We start from the raw sequence: 19,575 nt of genomic DNA on the forward strand, positions 1-19,575 counted from the left end.
GCTCAGTCAGTTAAGCATCTGCCTTTGGATCAGGTCATGATCCCAGAGTCCTGGGATCGAGCCCCGCATCAGGCTTTCTGCTCAGTGGGGAGTCTGCTTCTCCCTCTCCCTCTGCTGTTCCCCCTGCTTGTGCTCTCTCTCTCTCTGTCAAATAAATAAATAAATACATAAATAAATCTTTTTAAAAAGAGAGAGAAAATATTTATTAAAATAAATAAATAAAAGGATCATTTCATCCTCTATCGGGGCCTGAAGTTGCATTATGAAAATACATAAAAATGTCCTGAGTTAACTAGAAAGTACCTCAACTGTGACAGTTCTAAAAATTAGGAGAATAGGAGAAACTTGGGAGTTAAACTCTATCAGCTCCCTAGAAGATATTAATATGCAGATTGGTATCAACTGGAAAAAAAAATGCCTCAAAACTCTTCAGCTATTAACCAAAATTAACCTCATGGTAATCTTAAACCCCTTATGAGATTGGTTTATTCGATGCAGGAAACTGAGGTTCGGGGAGGTGGTCCTGCTCGAGGTCATCCAGCTAACAATGCCTGGATTACCACCTCCGTCAACAGACTCTGAAACCAGTGCCCATTCCCATCCCATAACACAGAGCCTGTCATCCCCCAGCCATGACTTTGTGGCAATCAAGGCCCCTAAAGTATATGATAGGTCTCCTGAAAAGCAGAATTTCACCTATTAGAGGACTGGAGGGGTGTCCCAATGGATTTTCTTAAATCAGAGATAGGTCTCCCTTTTCCACATCATCATGGCCAAAATCTAACTAAATTATCTGCAAGAAAATTGCAACTAGCAAATTCACAGGGACCCTACTAACATTCTGAAGAAAGCTTCAATGAGAACTAAGAGGGGAGAAACCCAAGGGCGAGCAGTCAGGGAATTAATGACAGACACAGCCTGTCTCATTTTCATGAGAGCAAACACCATCACAAATGCTTTCAAAGGTCAAGTGCAGTGAGTGAGGTAATGCTGTTTGGGGAGTGAAATAAACATTACTTCGGTTTTGCTCTGGGAAGGGTTTTTGTGTGTGTTTGTTTTTCTCCCTTTTTTGTTTTCCTTTTCTTTCTGTCTCTCAGTTTTGAATTCCTTACCCTTTTAAATCAAAATTGTTCTCACCACCCCCATTTTGCCCAGTCTCTGTGAAAAACGTTTTATAGCCATCTCTTGAGCCTGCAGATTTTCTCAGGACCTTTCTGCTCAGCAGACACTATTTTCTTACAATGCTGGAGATTTTAAGACTGTGGAAAATGACGTTGGATTTGACTTGGCAGAACCAAGGGGTCAGAGAAGGTAAGGGAGGGAATGAGAAGGAAGGAAGGGTCTCCTGTTCAAAATAATCTTGATTTCCAACCAATAACACTGCATAAGTTAAGCATTTTCGTAGTCTTAACAGTTACACAAGATTTTTTTCCTCTCTTTCAAAATGTGCTTTCAGCAGTCACGCTGTTTTCAAATGAACTGAAAGAAGTACTGTGTTCAGAGGGACAAGGATGGGCTATAGCATATGCCTGAAGAGATACAAAAGCTGCTTTATTTAAATGTATGTTTGCCCTGGCAGGAATTCGGAAACCTACCTGCACATAATCCACACTTCGTCCCAGTGCTCTGAAGGCCGTGTACATGACTTCTCTTTTTCCACCCCATTTTTGCATGATGCAAATACTTTTGTTGGACAAGACCAATTGGGTGACATGTTGCGAGCTTTCTTTATGTGACTCATCCGTCTCACCAGGACCTTTCTCGTGGAAGTTGTTCTTCCAGATATAAGTGGCTGATTTGTCCCTGCCCATGACTTCACTAAAGATGTCCATCATATAAACGTCATCTTCTGAGTTCCCATCTATGACCATGACAACCTTAATCCCAGGATAGGTTAGCCTCTTCACAGATTGCAAACATTTCCGTAAGTAGTCTGGATCTTCTTGATACGCAGCGATGCAGAGAGCAACAGTTTTGTTCAATTTAATGGGTGTTTCTAGGGATTTTTTCATTTTTCGGTGCTCCAGAAAGGCAAACAGGCTTTGGATGATGAGGTGTGATGCTAAAAAGGCACCATACAGTCCAAAAGAGAAATAGTAATTATCTGTTTGGATAAATTGGTAGCCAACAATATAAGCAGCAGTGATTCCGAGGAGGAGAGACACTCCAAAAAGCGTGGTTCCAATTATTCTCAGGATACATAGAAACCTCTCACAATGCATCTGTAATATAATCAAATGATACTCTTGGTTAACCACTCTTGTCCCATACTTGTTATAAACATGGCATCATGGGGAGTATTGGACTAGAAGTACCCGAGAGCTCCAACCACACTTTCTCACTTAACCAGCTGCATGTTTTTCTCATTTGCAAAATAGGGATAAGGATGCCCTTCTGGTACACCCCAGAGGGCTGTTTCAAGAATCAAATGAGATGATGGTGGCAAAGTGCTATTGAAAACCATGACGTGTTCAACAAATACATGGAAGTATTATTTTTAGTATGTTAGATCATTTACTAAGGATGCACTCTGTGTAGGTGGTCATAACTAGGTGTAGAACCTAATCATCCTAGTGAGCAAGGCATTCTTTCTTCCTACACCATGTTGCCCCTGACCTCCCAGGACTGACCAGTGAAAAATGCATAGGAGATTTTGCTAAATTTCATCTCCTCTTCAATGCAAATCCCTCAGCTCACAATTTCCATGCAGCCAGCTGAGGTTGGAGATCAGGATACCTGGATTCTAGTACTAACTCTTCCAACAACTAGCTGTGTGACCTTGAGAGAGTCACTTTATCTCTCTGAGCCTCAGGTTTTTTAATCCATTAAATGAAGGAGTTTAGACTCCAAATCTCTGTTGACATTAAAAGTTCTTTATGCCTGGGGATCCTGTACATACATCTCTCAAGCCCCTGTAATTCTGATTTGCATTCCTTTGTTCAGAAGTCTATATCCTCCATCCACCAGCACTAACACCAGATGGTTAGATCCTGGGGATCAGAAACCTTACTGTAACACAGTAAGCACACAATAAGTGTTTTTAGAAATAATTCATAAATTAAGGAAGAAATAGCATCATGCTTAATTTCAACAGGTGAATTTCCCCAACCTCTGAAAGCTGTAATACATTAGACCTGAAACACATTTCAGCTTTTAATAGCAGCCAGTTATGTACTCCTCCCTGGGGTTTGTATAACTCCTGAATAAGGTTTTGAACAACGAGAGTATAGGAGGACAATTTTTTTGTATTTCCTTAAGTATCTCCAAAGCTGAACATAGAAGAGTTACCTGGTAGACTTTTGTTATTCTGTTTGTCTTTGGGGGCTCCTGGACCCCATTCCAGTGTGGGGTGGGAAGGATGTTTCCCATATATCCAACAAACAATTCTCCAGGCAACAGTGGGTGTCCCACAATTTAACTCAATTCTGACACCATCTACCCAATAGCATCAGACTCCACGGGTTAAGGGTTCAGTCCTACAAGACTGCCCCCCATCTCCCCAACTTCAGATACCAGTCCCAAGCCCAGGTTGTGACCTGTACTTCTGATCTACCAGTTATAAATCAGAGGTTCCCAAGCCCCACCCACCTGGTGTTTGATTAGTTTGCTAGAGTGGCTCACAGAACTCAGGAAACCTGTTTACTCACTAGATTACTGGTTTATTATAAAAGGACATAACTCGGGAGCAGCCAGATGGAAGGTCTGGGGAATGGGCACGGAGCTTCTACGCCTCTCCAAGAGTACCACAATCCCCAATTCTGTGTTCACCAACCCAGAAAGCCCTCTCAACTCTCTCCTTCTGCATTTTTATGGAGGCTTCATTACACAGGCATATTTGATTAAATCATCGACCATTGGCAATTGAACTCAATCTCCAGCCCCTTTCTACCCCCCAGAGGTCTGGGGGTGGGACTGGATGCTCCAATCCTCCTATCAAATGATTGGTTCCACTAGCCACCAGTCCCCACCCTTACTTAGACCGTTTTAAAGTCATCCATTAACATAACAAAAGACACCTCTATCTATCGTCTCACTTCAAAAATACCAAGGGTTTTAGAAGCTCTGTGCCAGGCACAAGATGAAGATCTTATTATAAGCCATAATAACAATTTTCCCCCCAAATTAATTTTCTTCCTCTTCCAATAATGAACTATAATGAAGGTCATCATTGGTAGAAATGCAGCGTCCCCATCTTCAATCATTTACACTGAATTCGGGGTTTTTGTCATATCTATATATAATTAATACTTGACCTTTTTTTGAATTCAACCAGCTTTTGAAACGTAAGTAAATCTATTTTAAGTGGAAACCTAAGGTAAGCAATTATCTCTGCAAAGTCCCTTGCTGGATGCGCTATTTCTATTTTCCGACTCCAAACTGACTTAAAATTGAATGTCCACACAGCACCTGGTATGATGTTGGTTGTTACCAGCTGTGTGGCCAACACATCACTCAGATCCAAGAGGCACCTTTCTTACACTGTAGTTACACACTGAGGTGGTCCTGAGTGGATAATTGTGTTTCCTCTCCTAAGCACAAGATGGCTTGGGGTGGCTGGCCCTGGTGTTCCAGCTTTTGGAAACCTGAGATGGGCCACTTTCAAAAGGGACTTGAGGGTGGGTCTCCTGCAATCTCTCTTTTCCTTCTGCAGGTTTGATGCACAGACCAGCAAGGTCCCTGGGGATTGCAGAGCCCAGAGATAGAGGGATCCTGGTTTTCGAACTGCCACGTGGAAGGGAGCCAGCCACCAATCAGGAAGACCTGCCTTGGATGCTTAGGCAGCCAGAATTAATTGCTGAGTTTGTGTTTGTTTGCTTACCCACTATGAATTTTGAGTCCATTTCACCCTAACTAATACAACCTAGGTAATGCAAAGCACCCTGGAGACCAGGATTCTAGCTTGTGGGCATTATTTTCTTTTGTTAAGTGGAGATGATATGAGGAGCCAAATCAAAGTGTTTATGAAAGGGTTTTAAAAAACCAAAATCATGATGCAGTTTAAAGTACCAAAGTATCGGCTAACGAGGAAGCGAAAACAACATACCCAGATGTGTCTCTCCTTTCCAGCACTTACGTAGGACATCAGAGGCTGATACAGGTAATCCCAACACAATGGAAAATTCTTGGTGCTGGGGATCGGTGAAATGGGGAGTTCCCAGTGAAAGGCAAGAGAGCACAGCATCCCTAGTTAATTAAAACAGCTGACAGGATGCCGAAAACTGCCAACGGGCACCTTAACCAATGCCTAAAGGTACGGGGAGCACCAGACTTGGAACTCGTCGTTTCCAAGACATGAGTCATTCTCACAAGAGTGAAAAATTTCAAGGGGGCTACAACACTCTGCCAGGGAGAAGCTGAAGTGTGTGTTTTGCTTGTGTTTAACATCACCAGAGCCAGCAAAAGAACTGCCTGCCATTCTTTTCCATTATTCACATTTTCCTTGCTTTTATCAGCACACGTAGACAAAGAGAGTGTTCGCATAGCATCTGCTGGCCCCAGCTGAAGTGGGAACACCCTCTTACATCAGAGGAGTCTCCAGAATGTCCCTTTGAAGCCTGGGAAAAGTTGCTAGTAAACTGCTGCAACACGGTGAAAATCGAACCTTTATATTTCTGCCATGTATCCTATTCTTGCCCGTTACGACACATGCAGCATCTCAGGCCAGGCCAAAGGGCAAAAGGCACATTTCAGAGCAAACTTTACCGAGGGAATACATTGATCTCCAGGAGTGACACACAGTGTGTGTTGTTTTATAACTCCCCGCCCTGGGGGCAATTTCATAGATATGGGCACCATATGTGTGAGACTTTCTGAGACAATCCTCAATTCAGATACTCTGCTTCATAAGCAAACTCTCCTTGTCAGACATATGGCTTTATTGTTAAATTGGAAAATATGGTTAGTTCCATCCTGGATCATAAGAGTTTACTGCTACATGGAAAGAGGATTTAGAAATCCACCTTCCATAAGTATTTAAAACATAAAACTTGGATTTTTTGCCCAAATCAAAACTTAATTGATTTTTAAGCTGATACTAGACCTGATACCAGTGATTCACTAAGTACTAGTCTTCACAGTAAGTTCTAAGCTAAGCCAAGTGTTAAAAGAATACCTTGATGTATCATAATGTAAGTTCCACAAAGTCAACAGCTTTTTTTAAAATCTGTTTTCACTAATGTGCCCCAAGGACATAAAACACTTCCTGGTTCATGGGTGATATTTAGTAAATATTTGCTGAATGAATGGATGTAACTTCCTGCATCAACATCGTCATTGGCATCATTGTTACATCAGCTAACATTCACCATTCATTAGGCTTCAGGCACCGGGGCAAGTCTTGTCTGCTTTGTTGAGTCGCATGATCCTATTTAAATAGCTCTAAATGGTAAATGTATTCTTCATCTCAAAGGACGAGGAAACCAAGACTCTTAAGTATATAAGTAACTTGTCCACATGGTCCCAAAACCAGGAGTAGGGTCCACATGGTAGCATAATGCCAGATTAGAGGATTCTCAGTAAATATTTGCTGAATGGATTTGAATCATCACGACACAACAGGCAGCATCCTTTTGTCTCTGGCTAATACCACATTTCCTTGTGTAAGGAAATGTTAGAAATGAACCTCAAAAGCTCTTTTCCTGCTGGGGCGCCTGGGTGGCTCAGTCGTTAAGCGTCTGCCTTCGGCTCAGGTCATGATCCCGGGGTCCTGGGATCGAGCCCCGCATCGGGCTCCCTGCTCAGTGGGAAGCCTGCTTCTCCCTCTGCCTCTGCTCCTCCCCCTGCTTGTGCTCTCTCTCTCTCTTTCTCTCTGACGAATAAATAAATAATCTTAAAAAAAAAAAAAACTCTTTTCCTGCTATTATGGAAAATGGGGAATTGACAGTCAGGAACAGATACAAGATCAGCCAACACCCTGGGAGGATTTCTGGGCTCATATACTTTTCTACGTGGATGCAGCCGAAAGGAACTAGAATGACCTTATCCCAAAGAAAGCCGGTGGTTGCGTCTAAGCAACAGCAGTGCTATTCATGCCTGCAGCCAAAATCCTGCTTTATTACCATGAGAAAGGCGCTCCTGCATTCATTGTTCCACCTGTAGAGCAGATAGAAACCTTGCTGTTAGCTCACATACCCCAAGTTGGACTCTGTAGGTCACTGGGTATCAGAGCCCTCTTTCCCCCTTAACCTCTTATTAACCAGAAGGCAATGTGGGATGAGCCAGAACAACAGCTGCTCCCAGAGCACTAGCGCAGTGGCAAGAACTGAGTTCCCATAGCTTCACGAAGCGGTCCTTCTGTCTGGGATCTGGGAGAAGAGGAAGTGAATTCAAATTAGTCGCCAGCATCTGGGAAAGGCTACAGAGAGTAGGGCCAAGTGCTATCTCTTCAGAGAGGTCTTAGCTTACCACTCCCTCTCTTCACTCCCTGTCCTGCTCCCCAGATTCTGCTTGATTTTCTAACTAGCCCTATGTACACTCTATGGCTACAGGGACTTGATGATCTCTATCAACTGTGTGTTCTTGTACCAAAAACAGGGTCTGGCACATAGTAGGCATGCTGAATAAATGAGTAAGTCCTTTTGGACTCGGGCAGTCAATGCAGACTAAGAACAGGTCCCTCTCCTATCTTTGCTGCAGGGCCGATGAATATATGTTGAACCCTTAAGGGTACCTCTCCTCCAGCAGGGTTTTTTTTCTTTCATTTTTTAATAATTTCTTGCCCAGGGATGCCTGGGTGGCTCAGTTGGTTAAGCGTCTGCTTTCGGCTCAAGTCATGATCCCGGGGTCCTGGGATCTGAGTCCTGCATCAGGCTCCTTACTTGGCGGGGAGCCTGCTTCTCCCTCTGCCTGTCTCTCCCCCTGCTTGTGTGCTCTCTCTCTCTCTTTCTCTCTACGAATAAATAAATAAAATCTTTTAAAAAAGTAATAATAATTTCTTGCCCAGCTATCTAAATGTAATGGTTGTCGGGAGTACCAGACCAGCTAGTGAAGACCTCAGGATGATAAAGTCAAAAAAGGCAAATGGCCTTCCAAAAGCATTTCCAGAAACTGCGAGTTACAATTTGACGAACCTTATGAATTCAGGTGTCAAGGTTGGGGCATGGGGGATAATGAGATAATCTTTTACCAACTTCAAATCTGGTACTCTTACACTATTCACTGTCCATCGATCCATATCCTGTTCTGTGTTTGTTTCTAATGACTTGTGTGTGTGTGTGTGTGTGTGTGTGTATACTTGTGTGTGGCATGCATGCCTCCACGTCTCTGGAACCAGACTGAATTGCGACAGATTTGGGGCTCTTCCTTTTAATGGCGTGGTAACACTGAGCAAGTTACATAATACTAGACATCTTCAGTTTCTTCATCTAAGATAAAACGGAAATAATCATATGGACTTCACAAAACAGATTTTTAAATTAAAAGAGAGAACTCATTTAAGTACCTAAAAAAAAAAAAGACCAACAGTTTCTTTCCTGCTAACTACCCAATCAGTCTGACTCCCCTTCCCTCTAATCCACTATTAGTTAATAAGGGATGAGCATGACATAGTGAACATAGCTGGACTGGGAAGAAATGGATTGAAGCCCAAGCTCTGCCTCATTTTAGCTATCGGACTACCTGACAGTTCCTGTGAATGAGCCATGTGTCCTTATGCAATCAGTATCTCTGAACTTAAAATTTTAGGGATAGGGTTGAAACTTTATTTTCATATCAGTACCACCCATAGCTGAGTGTCTATAAGGACGAATGTATGTTGCAATGTGGGCATGCTCTTCACCTGAAGGAGTACAAAGAGTAAATTCCTTTTGGCATCTATCTACTCCCTGAGCCTTATTTCCTCATCTGCAAAACAGGAATGCAACCTTTTTGCAGGCTTACTGTATGTAGGCAAGGAATATATATATTTATCCCAGCTTCAATGGGATACTAATAGCTTTAATATCTTAATGTAAAGAAAGAGTAACTTAAATGATAAAGTGCACTTGTCCCTCTCCCTCATTATATTTTAAAACCCACTGAAGACTAGATTGCTGTCTTTTTAATTTGTAGCCAATATTTACACATACAGAGGCCAAAAGGAGATATGTAAAGAATATTTCCCTAGTGAATGCATTGCTCAAAATCACATCTCATAAATAGCAGAACTGGTTCTAGAACACAGATTTTCTTTACCCCTAACTTGTTGTATTCTGGGGGCTGGGATTGGGGTGGCTAGGCCTCCAGTCATATGCAGAATGATTGGAATTAAGAATATTAATTTAGGCAGGTGACACTAGCCAAGGAACATGGAAACCTGCTTCTTTGTAAGATGAGACATACTCTGCTGCTTGTAGCCATTTGCCTGCTAAGGGTGGATTAGGAAGGCATGGTGAGCAAAGGTAAAAAGCAGGGGTTCCCACATTTTCACGTACATCCACATTGCTTAGCGGGGTCTGTAAAAACTACTCATGTGTGGCTTTCACAACATTCTGAGTTCATTGCTATGGGGTGTTAACAGGGCATGAGTAATTTTCAAATCTTAAGCAATTCTAATTACAACAAAGTTTGGCAATCACTGGGTTAAAGTCTAAGAAAACTTCAATGATTTATTTGTATCAATACGCATCCCTCCTTTGTATTACCTCTGCTACTGTCCTCAACCAGAAATCCGAGGTAAAAGTACCCAAATGAAGCCTCTCAATAGTCTTCACATTACAGCACATTACCCTCTGGGACATATTAGAGCACATGACCCTCATCCTGTCCCCTTCTGACCTCCTCTTCCTCTCTGGCTTTGAAGTTGGCCTTTGTCTCTCCAGTCCCACTGCATTGATCCTAGCAGAGACCCTGGAGCGAGTAAGCTTGCAAGGTTAGGCAATAGGCCTTTCAAAGGCCTTGTCACCCCAGCTGTGTCTGGATCCAGAGCTGTAGGTTTCAGATATCATTTGTACCATCAGTATTGATCGATCACTCCTAGGATGCCACTTCTCCCAACTGCCCTATTGGTTCCTGAATTTCACCATCATAAACTTCATCCTAAAATTCAGCATGGCAAAGGGTAAAGTTTGCAGAAAGGCTTGGCATGCAATCTTTGTTCTCTATGTTCATCCTCCATTGGCTCTTGGACACTATTTTCATAGGTCAGAATCCCACGTAGCCATACGAACCACAAATGCCAAGTCTCCTCATGAAATCTTTTCTGATCTCTCAGATGTGGTTTCTCCTCAGTGTAAGCCCCCATAAAACTTGACTAGTCCAGCTGCAGCATAATTCAGCTCAGGGGCATTACATTCAAGAAGTATTGGATTAAATTGCATCCACACTCTCTCTAACACTGTGACTTTGATTGAGTTGCTTAATCATTCTGAGGCAAGGTTCCTTTAATTACAAAATTTTCTTTATGGGGGGCTGGAATTAGATATAATGTATATAAAGTATCTAATTCAGTGCCTGATACATATTAGACATGTGATAAACAGTAGCTATTATTTTACTTTTTTATGGGCCCTATTATATTTTGCCTTACACTATGGTTATTTATAAAGACTTCTTTGAATATATTTTTTTGTATGACAAATTCCATTAAAATGTGAACTGCATCCTATTTGCTTTTCAGAAATTTGCAGTAAAAATTATGCATTTTAGAGGCATTCTTTTATAAATATTTTATTATTTAAGTTCAAAAAAATATTTAAGATGGGCGCTTGGGTGGCTCAGTCGGTTGGGTCTGCCTTCTGCTCAAGTCATGATCCCAGGGTCCTGGGATCTAGCTCACATCTGGCTCCCTACACAGTGGGGAGCCTGCTTCTCCCTCTCCCTCTGCTCCTCTCCCCAGCTCGTGCTCCTGCTCACTCCTGCTCTCTCTCTCTCATGAATAAATAAATAAATAAATAAATAAATAAATAAATAAATAAATAAAATCTTAAAAAAATATTTAAAGTGTAACCTCATTATATTTATTTTGACTCCTATATCAGCAACATTTTCCTAGACTGTGAGGGGCACCTGGCTGGCTCAGTCAGTAGAGCATGCTATTCTTGATCTCAGGGTCATGAGTTCAAGCCCTACCTTGGGCGTAACTTGGAAAGATAGATTATGGACAAGGCAATATATATACAAACTCTACACATCTGTATACGTTGATGACATTCAAAATATACTTGAATAATTTAAGGTATATGCAGTGGGGTGATACTTATTCTATGCAGATTGCCCCTAGAGAGGAAAGGATTAAAACCAAGTTGGGGTAGAAATGATCTTTGTACAGGGAGCTGTCTCCCCCATTCAGCTGTCATACCAGCTGCAACTGGCTTGGTCCTTGCAGCCTCTTAGTGGGACACAACCTGAGTGAATTTGGATTAAAAACAAAACAAAACAAAAAACAGAACCCAGAAAGGGACAGTGGAGTTTATGCTCTGTTCTCCAGTTACTTTGTTAACTCATCACTCCCATATTATGCAAAAGTCAGGAAGCTAATAACGTAACAAGCCACTTGTTCTTAGATTGAAAAAAAATGTAACTGTGTAAATAAGTCTCGGGGTAAAAGGTACAGCATAGGGAATACAGTCAATGGTATTGTAATATTGTTGGATGATGAGGTGGGGTGGGTAGGTGGTGAGCATAGGGTGAAGTACAAACTTGTTCAATGACTATGTTATACACCTAAAACTAATGTAACTTTGTGTGTGAACTATACTTCAATTAAAAAATGTAACACTGTAATATACCTTTGCCAAAGGGGACCTACACATTATCCATAAGGGCTTTCCCCACAGTTCCAAAAATAGATAAATGAATCTGTGAATGGTCTGTGCTTAAAATTTCAAGGAAAAAAAAACTGTTTTAGGGGCACCTGTGTGGCTCAGTTGGTTAAGTGTCTGCCTTCAGCTCAGGTCATGATCTCGGGATCCTGGGACTGAGTCCCACATGAAACTCCCGGCTCAGTGGGGAGTCTGCTTCTCGTCTCCCTCTACCCCTCCCCCACCCCAGCTCAAGCTCTCTCTCACTATCTCTCTCTCTCAAATAAATAAGATCTTTAAAAAAATTGTTTTAAAAGAAAGCTGGTACGGAAACCATGTATAAAAGTGTTTACGAAATTCAAAACTATGAGGCTCTTCTATAAACCTAACAAAAACAATTAGTTTCAATCTGACTTACTTTCTAGGAAGTTTCTTATTTCTTATTTGTTGCTCAATTCCTGTGTTCCAGGATGGCAGCTACTTCATCTTTGATTTGTAGAGAGTAACATTCAAATTTAAGACTAATCACCAACGATTTAAGACCTTAATTTATCGAAGCTGCTTAACTTTCTCTGGTAAAGTAAAGATTTAGTTCTAGGTACAATACCAGGTAATACGTTTGCCAATATGTCTACAAGACATTTTTCTATTCCCCCAACTCAGGAAATACCTAAGTAAGAAAAAGTGAACAGGAGTGTTGATATTCTAATTCCAAAGCTATCACTGAGAAATGTTGACCTAGAATTCTGAATACTTGTTCCAAAACTGCAAACTCACACACGACATAATATAAATACTATAATAGGCACTTTAAAGAGTTAACCTTCTATTGAAAATGTAAAATAGCCAAGTAGTGAAAAGACCTGCAATGAGCATGATGGGTATTAAAAATGCAGTACCAATAAATAAATAAATAGTAAATAAAAATAAAAGTAAAAATAAAAATGCAGCACCTCAGTAGTTTGAGTAATCTTATTTAGCATCTAGAAAAACGCAGCGAAAATATAATGAATGAGTCAGTTTGCACACATTGGAATGAAAAGAAAATGTTTAGAATTTAAGTATTCTTTTCAATCTTATTCTGTAAATTTAAAACCGTATCTACAAACAGTTTGACGGGCATAAATATTTGTCCTAGCCCAATCTATATAAATACACATTTTAATTTTAAACCTTTCATCATTGAAAATGAATATGTGTTGACCTTTTAAAAAGTTAAAATTACCTTTCTAAAAAATCATAATCCTGTTTAACGCTTCCAAAGGTACATTACCCAACTCCTTCACTGCAATAAAAAATCTGCGTGGAGAAAAGCTTGAAATCTACAATAGGCAGTGAAGGCTTTCCCCCCCCTTTTCAGTCACCCTCACTTCCTCAGCAAAGCCCAGCTACCAATACCCTTCACTTTTAACTCAGAACTGAAAGTCTATATATACTCAGGCCTGCAGTTCGGGGGAAGCCCTTCGTAGCCAATCAGAGCTTCCCGATCTATTGCGTCACACCTCCCCCCAGGGTGTGACGTCAAAGGCAATCCCAGGCCAGCCACGTGGGTTGGAGCCCAGCGGTTCTGGGCAGCTGCTCGGGAGACGCCCGCTGCAACAGTCCCCAAGCGTGGGGAAGTGGCCAGGGAGGGGCAGCCAAGGCTCCTACACACACCTAAGGGGCGCACGGCTGCAGCAGCTCGCTCGCCCCGGAGGCGCGCAGGGTAGCTGAGTCCAAGTACCCCGCGCGGGCGTTTGGGGTGGGGGGGGGATGGAGGAAGAGGCGCTGGCACCTAAGCCGGTGTAATAGGACCCGGGTCTCGTAAGCCCTCCTCCCCAGGCACAGCCTCTCCGCTCCCAGCCCCTCTTCCCAGCCTTAATTATCCTTTCAGCGCCGTTTCCCCTCAGCTGAGTCTGCACGGCCGGAGAGAAAAGGCTCTCTAGCCATCCCATCCCGCCCGCACACAGACCCTCCTTTCAGACCCGCCCTCCCGTTCCCTGGGACCCATTTCGGAGCCCTGGCTCTCTCTGGGCGGGAACCAGCGTGACGAATTCCGCCCAAGGTGTTGATTATCCATCCCAACCCAGCCTCTGGCTCGCCTCCCACTTCGCCCCGGCTCCCGAGGGTCCCCGGCTCCCACCTCCGGGCCGGGCGCTGGGGACGGCACCCCCAAGCCCCCCACCCGCCGGGCCCCGCGCTGCAGCTGCGGAAAGGAGCGCCAGCGTGCTCGGTGCCACGTCGGAGTTGGCTCCCGGGACGTTGCAGCTGCCTGCGCTGCAGCGCGCGGTCCCCACGCACGCCCTGCCCCCGGGCGGCGGCGAGGAGAGGGACGCGCGCCCTCCTCCCTCTGGGGTCCCCGAGTGCCACCGCCTGCGTCAGGGACCCCTGGCCCGAGTAAGGCTTCCGGAGCCGGGCAGAGCCCGGGCCGACCCAGCCTGACACTTTCCTGGGGTCCGGGGAGTGCAAAGGAGGGGAAGCGAGGGAAAGTGGGAGTGGCCGAGCGAGGCCGGTAGCTGCGAGGAGGTGGCAAAGGACCCTTCTTCTCGGGGGTCCTGGCTCTCCGGAGCTGGGAGCCCGGATCGCTTTAACCCTTTGCTTTCCAAGTAAGAAAAGGGTTTCCCACTTAAAAGTAAAAGCTGGGCTGTTCCAGGGTTTTCCTCCCCACGTAGGGTTGGGGGGAGGGGAAGAAGGGAAGGGATGGAAGGGGCAAGGGGATGGGGAGCGGCTGTGCGGAATACATTTTCCTTGCACTGGAAATTCTTGTTTCCCGACTTGGGAGCCCCTCTGAGGCTCCGGAAGATGAGGAGTGGAAAAGTACATCCCGGGACGTGCGGTCTTTCCCAGGCAGAGAGGTTACCTGTGTTCCCAGAAAGGCAGCGGATTTCGGGCGAGCGCCGCAGGGATGGGAAAAGACAGGGTGCCAAGCCTGAGAGTGATCTGAAATATCCCCTGATTTTCAGCCTGTTGGAAGTTGGCAGACCTCAAACTTTCCTGTCGAAAACCAGCTTTACAATTATTTAACACTTACGTGGATAATTTCTTCCCTCTCCCTGGCCTATTCGGGGGGGCCCTCCTGGTTCACCATATCGCGCCAGTGTAACGTACCTTGTTCAGCTCTTGGTCATAAAGTTGTCCTCAGCCTGTCTGTGTGGTCCCGGAGGGTCGGTGGCGGGCAGTTTCCAAAATTGAGGTAATAAGAGATCAGATGAATTTGAGACGACCGGCCAAAAAAAATAAAAAATTTAAAAACAACATTTAAAAAGGATGGAGGAGTCTTAAATGTTTGGTTCTCCCCACTTTAAAAGGAAAATCTCACTACTGTTCTTTTTAATACCTCCGTTGCACTTCAGTCTAATTCTTAAAAGAAAAAATTGTGCTTTAAAAATAAATTAACTTTATTTTATTTTATTTTATTTTTTGCTCCAGTTCCCCCTCCCTTGATATCGGAAAGTCTCTTTTCTTTTTCGTATCAAGAAAAGCCCGGTGAAGACTCAGCAGAACCCAGGAAGCGCAGAATCGGGAGAAAGTCTTTGGCTGGGGCTGGTTCAAGTCCCTGGTTCAATGGGCTGCTGGAAGCCAGGACTGGGTAATTCTTTCCAGACGTTTTGACTTCTCCTTCCTCGCTGTTGTTGCCTTTCTGCCTCCTCCAACTTAAGGGGGTCTTAACAAGTGAGCTGGTGGGTGTTTTAATAGGGCGGAGGAGGGAGTGGGGGGTGAGGGGAGTGGAGAAGGGAGGTGCGGACTGGGGAACCCGGAGGGGAGGGAACCGGGAGCGCGGGCGGGCGGGCGGGCGGGAGGCGGGGAGGGGTAGAGGAAGAAAGAGAAATTGGCCATTCAAAGCCCTCTCTGAGCTAGAGGCCGGTTCTAAACTCCAATGAATTCAATTAACTTGATTGCTAACGTGTGCAGAGAAATGCACTGCACATATGCTGGCCACCACCTGATTCCCTCCTTCCCTCCAGCGGTGGAGCGGGGAGGCCGCGCTTTGCAGACATCCCTGAACTCCAGTCTGAGTTACAAGGATTCCCTCTTCGCGAAAAACTCCCCACACTGTTTCACTAATTTGCTTTAAGGCCAAATGGTGCCCTTAGGCTAAGTAACAGCCCAGGGGAAAGATAGCTGGGGTGTGTGTGTGTGTGTGTGTGTGTGTGTGTGTGTGTGTGTACACACCTGGAAATTCGAAAGCCGGCTGCGACTCTAAATAAAATCAGCTACAGGTCTACCGCATGTTAACCCTTTCTTCCCAGGAGCTCAAAAGTTTCTGAGCAGATGTCAAGTCAGAGTCTCCCTTACACAGACGTTACCGTCTTGGGTGACGGAAAAAGTGGAAACATGATCATATTTTTTTTTCTTAACTTAAACCCCTAACGTAAAAATGCTCAAACAGCACGCATTATAAATAAAACATAAAATAAAAATCGTGCTCTGGAGAACTCGGACGTAGCGCGATGAGTAAAAGCCATTTCCAAGAGAATGGCTTGAATGGCTTTTGCTTCTTGCGAGCCTAAGAAGCTACCGAGTCAGAATGCTGCTATTTGCTCTGACACGCTCTTTTCTCAATCTCCTCCCCCCCCCCCCCCATGCCCTAAAGCTGGGAAGAGTTACTTTTCCCGGTTACTCTTTTCCCCTTATTTCTCTATGGTCCTCGCCAACACGTCTCCTGATGACTTAAAATGGACAGTAGGTGGCACTGTTGAGGAAAAAATGAGAGTGAATTTATAAATTCACCGATTTGGCCATTGACGGTTCCGCTGTAATTATTATAGGGTAAAAAGAGATTTTTCTTTCTTTCTTTTTTTCCTTCCCTTCCAAGGTTTCTCTGAAGTGTGGACTTATTTTCGAACTCGGCTAGGCCTTGAAAAGTGGGGTTTTGCTCCTTATCACATATTTTGGACAATAGTGAACAAGTCAAAACAGAAAAGTCGAGTAAAACTAGAAACGATGCTTTTCAACAAGTCGTGCAGGGTGTGGTGTTAGGGGATGTGCTTAGAGGTCAAGAATTTAATGGCAATACCAGGTAGTCAGCCAACCCAGTCCCCAGGGGCCGACCTGCAAAGTACCACGCATTTCCGCCCGCACCGCCCCCTCCTCCGGCGGTTACACCTCTGGGAAGCATTACCCCGGCCTGATGACTTCACACTGCTCTGGGGAAACCCACTTACTAATTTTCCTCTACAAACCTTCAAGGCTTCAGCCTTTGTTTGAACACTGCCTTAGGTGATTCAGCTCTTGAGGAACTGGCTTAAATTTCAGAGCACAATTTCATCCCACTTAGACTCCTGTTTCTTGAATTTTAGTTGTATGGTAGTTTTTAAATGCTAAGTTGTAATTTAAAATATATTATCTAGGGGCGCCTGGGTGGCTCAGTTGGTTAAGCGACTGCCTTCGGCTCAGGTCATGATCCTGCAGTCCCGGGATCGAGTCCCATATCGGGCTCCCTGCTCGGCAGGGAGTCTGCTTCTCCCTCTGACCCTGCCCCCTCTCAAGTGCTCTCTCTCTCTCTCTCATTCTCGCTCTCTCAAATAAATAAATAAATAAAATCTTTAAAAAAAGTAAAATAAACTATATTATCTAATTTATGTACTCTTACATATAATATGGATTAAACTTATTTAGGGGTAGGGTGAAAATCGTGGGTATCAAGTGTCTGGCTGTGGGACCCCACAGGAACACTTAACCTTAGCTCTAAATTTCCATGAATATTATATGTAATGCAGGATTGCGGATTCTTGCTTAGTAGCATTTAGCTGTCCCCATGCTAATAGTTCCAGCAATGAGAACATTTAGTAAAATGGGGTTTCTTTATTAAACAAAAACACATTTGTTGTTTGTCCCCTTGTACTTATAATTCATGGCCCATAAAGAAAAAGTAAAATGTTGCCTGACTATGGATGAATATAAAAGCTCATTACACATCCACGCATCAGCTCCCCCGACCTCAAGAGAATAGAGAAGAGGCCAGTACAATTTAAAGCCAGACATGAAAGTTCTTGAGGGTAGAATATTATATATATATCGGATTTTCTTAGGGAGGATCCAGGATAAGAGAGACCTGAAATTCAAACCCTTTCTTTGATGTGGCATTGTGTGATGTGGAATCCGTTTGTGTGATCCTGGAAGTGTATTCACCTCACTAGACCTTTATTTCCTAGTTGATAAATGACGAAAATAGCTGATTTACAGAGTTGTTATGATGGTATAGTTAAATTATAGTAAGAGATTCATATAGGGCCTAACGTCTCCTCTGAGGTAATGTAAGCCAGTGGTTCCTCATGTAACCCAGTGGTTTCTAATATAAACATTGTGCGTATTCAAAAAACATTAGCACCCTTCTCCTGGCTTTCTATTCTTTACATTTTTCTTGGTAAGCATTAACTCAGGTTTTATCCCAAGTTCATTTATTTGACCTACTTCCGCTTTCTGCTGTCCCCTCGCTGACTCTCTCGGACTGAATTATTCTGTGTGCCCGTGGACATACCCAAACCTTCGCATTTAACCAAAATTCCTTTCTGAGTCCCAAGCCTGAATTAGGGCTACCAGCCATCCAGTACTGATTCACAAGCAACAGATTAGGGGACATGAGATCCAGTTTCACAAAAAAGCTATGACACCAACCAACTGAATAAAATTTGAAAATTAATTTAAATTTTAACTTCTATTTTAAACATGAGCCATTTGGATCAGAAGATGACAGATGTTTCAGGTTTTGACGGATGTTTCAGGTTAACTCATACCTTATCCAACGTTTTCAGCTCTACAAGACAATGTGGCAAAGAACTTTGGAGGTAAGAGTTTTACTTCAGTTAATGTGAGTTAGCAGTATATTGTTGCTGATCTCCTCCTTCCTGCATCACAAAAGAAGTGCTCCTTATGTCTGAGAGGCAGGTTCCAGAAAAAGGATTTAGTACCTTCACAATTCTATATATAAGTGATTCTCAAACTTGTTGGTGTCACGCACCTCTATACACTTAAAAATTATTAAGGACTTCATAGAACTTTGTTTATATGGGTCATATCCATCAATATTTACCATATTAGAAATAAAAGCTGACTGAAAAGTTTAAAAATATTTATTAGTTCATTTAAAACAGTAACAAAAACAATGGCCTGTCAACTTAATAACGCTTGTGTGAAATGTAACATTGTTTTCCATTTTTGCAAATCTCTACTAGCTGGCTTAATAGAAGACAGCTGGATTCTCGTATTTGCTTTATCATCCAATTGTTTTGACTGAAGTATATAAAAAAAATCTGGCTTCAATTGGAAAATGGAGAAGTATCTTAGTAGTCTTTTTAGATAGTCTTTGATTGTCAAAACTTGACAAACAGTATTTTTTTTATTTTTCAAGTAAACACTACCCTCAACGTGGGGCTCAAACTCATGATTCTGAGAGTGGCATGCTCATGCTCATGCTCTAGGGACTGAGCCTGCCAGACACCCCAACACAGTAATTTTATAAAGGCAAGTTGCAATGTTGTATCTAAAACAACAGGAATGAACTGTGTGTACTCTGTTACATTAAAATCTGTTGGTTTAGCTTACACTTTAAATGCATCTTTTAAAACCACTCATGAATTTATATCCTGAATTGATTCTTTGGAAAATACCATTTCACTGAGTTACGCAGATTTTCCAAATGTTGATATATTTCATTATTCCGTGTACGTGTGAGATGTAACATTCTCTAAACCCTAAGACTGTACCCCACTGGGGATTAAAACAGCATTTTTCAGCTTTACAAGATATAGAACTCTGTGAGTCTGAGTTGTGCAAAGATGGAAAGAGATTGACCTGGAATTTAGTTTTCTAGATCCCAGTTTGGATGATGTGAAGGAGTTTCCAGTAATCACATGGAAATTGGACTTCTTACTTTTAG

The 19,575-nt window shown here is 43.1% G+C and overlaps 1 protein-coding gene across 1 annotated transcript in view; it reads right to left on the minus strand.

The window, feature by feature from the left end:
* Positions 1-15,427, minus strand: part of HAS2 (hyaluronan synthase 2) — a 30,541-nt gene extending 15,114 nt beyond the window's left edge. The window contains exons 1-2 of the mRNA XM_021688414.2: positions 14,805-15,427; positions 1,596-2,222 (exon numbers count right to left, since the gene is read on the minus strand). Of these exons, the coding sequence (XP_021544089.1) occupies positions 1,596-2,222 (627 nt within the window). The 5' untranslated portion in view covers positions 14,805-15,427. The remainder of the gene's footprint in view (positions 1-1,595; positions 2,223-14,804) is intronic.
* Positions 15,428-19,575: the final 4,148 nt, after the last annotated feature.

The sequence above is a fragment of the Neomonachus schauinslandi genome, chromosome 4, assembly GCF_002201575.2.
Source record: "Neomonachus schauinslandi chromosome 4, ASM220157v2, whole genome shotgun sequence".
Lineage (NCBI taxonomy): Eukaryota > Metazoa > Chordata > Mammalia > Carnivora > Phocidae > Neomonachus > Neomonachus schauinslandi.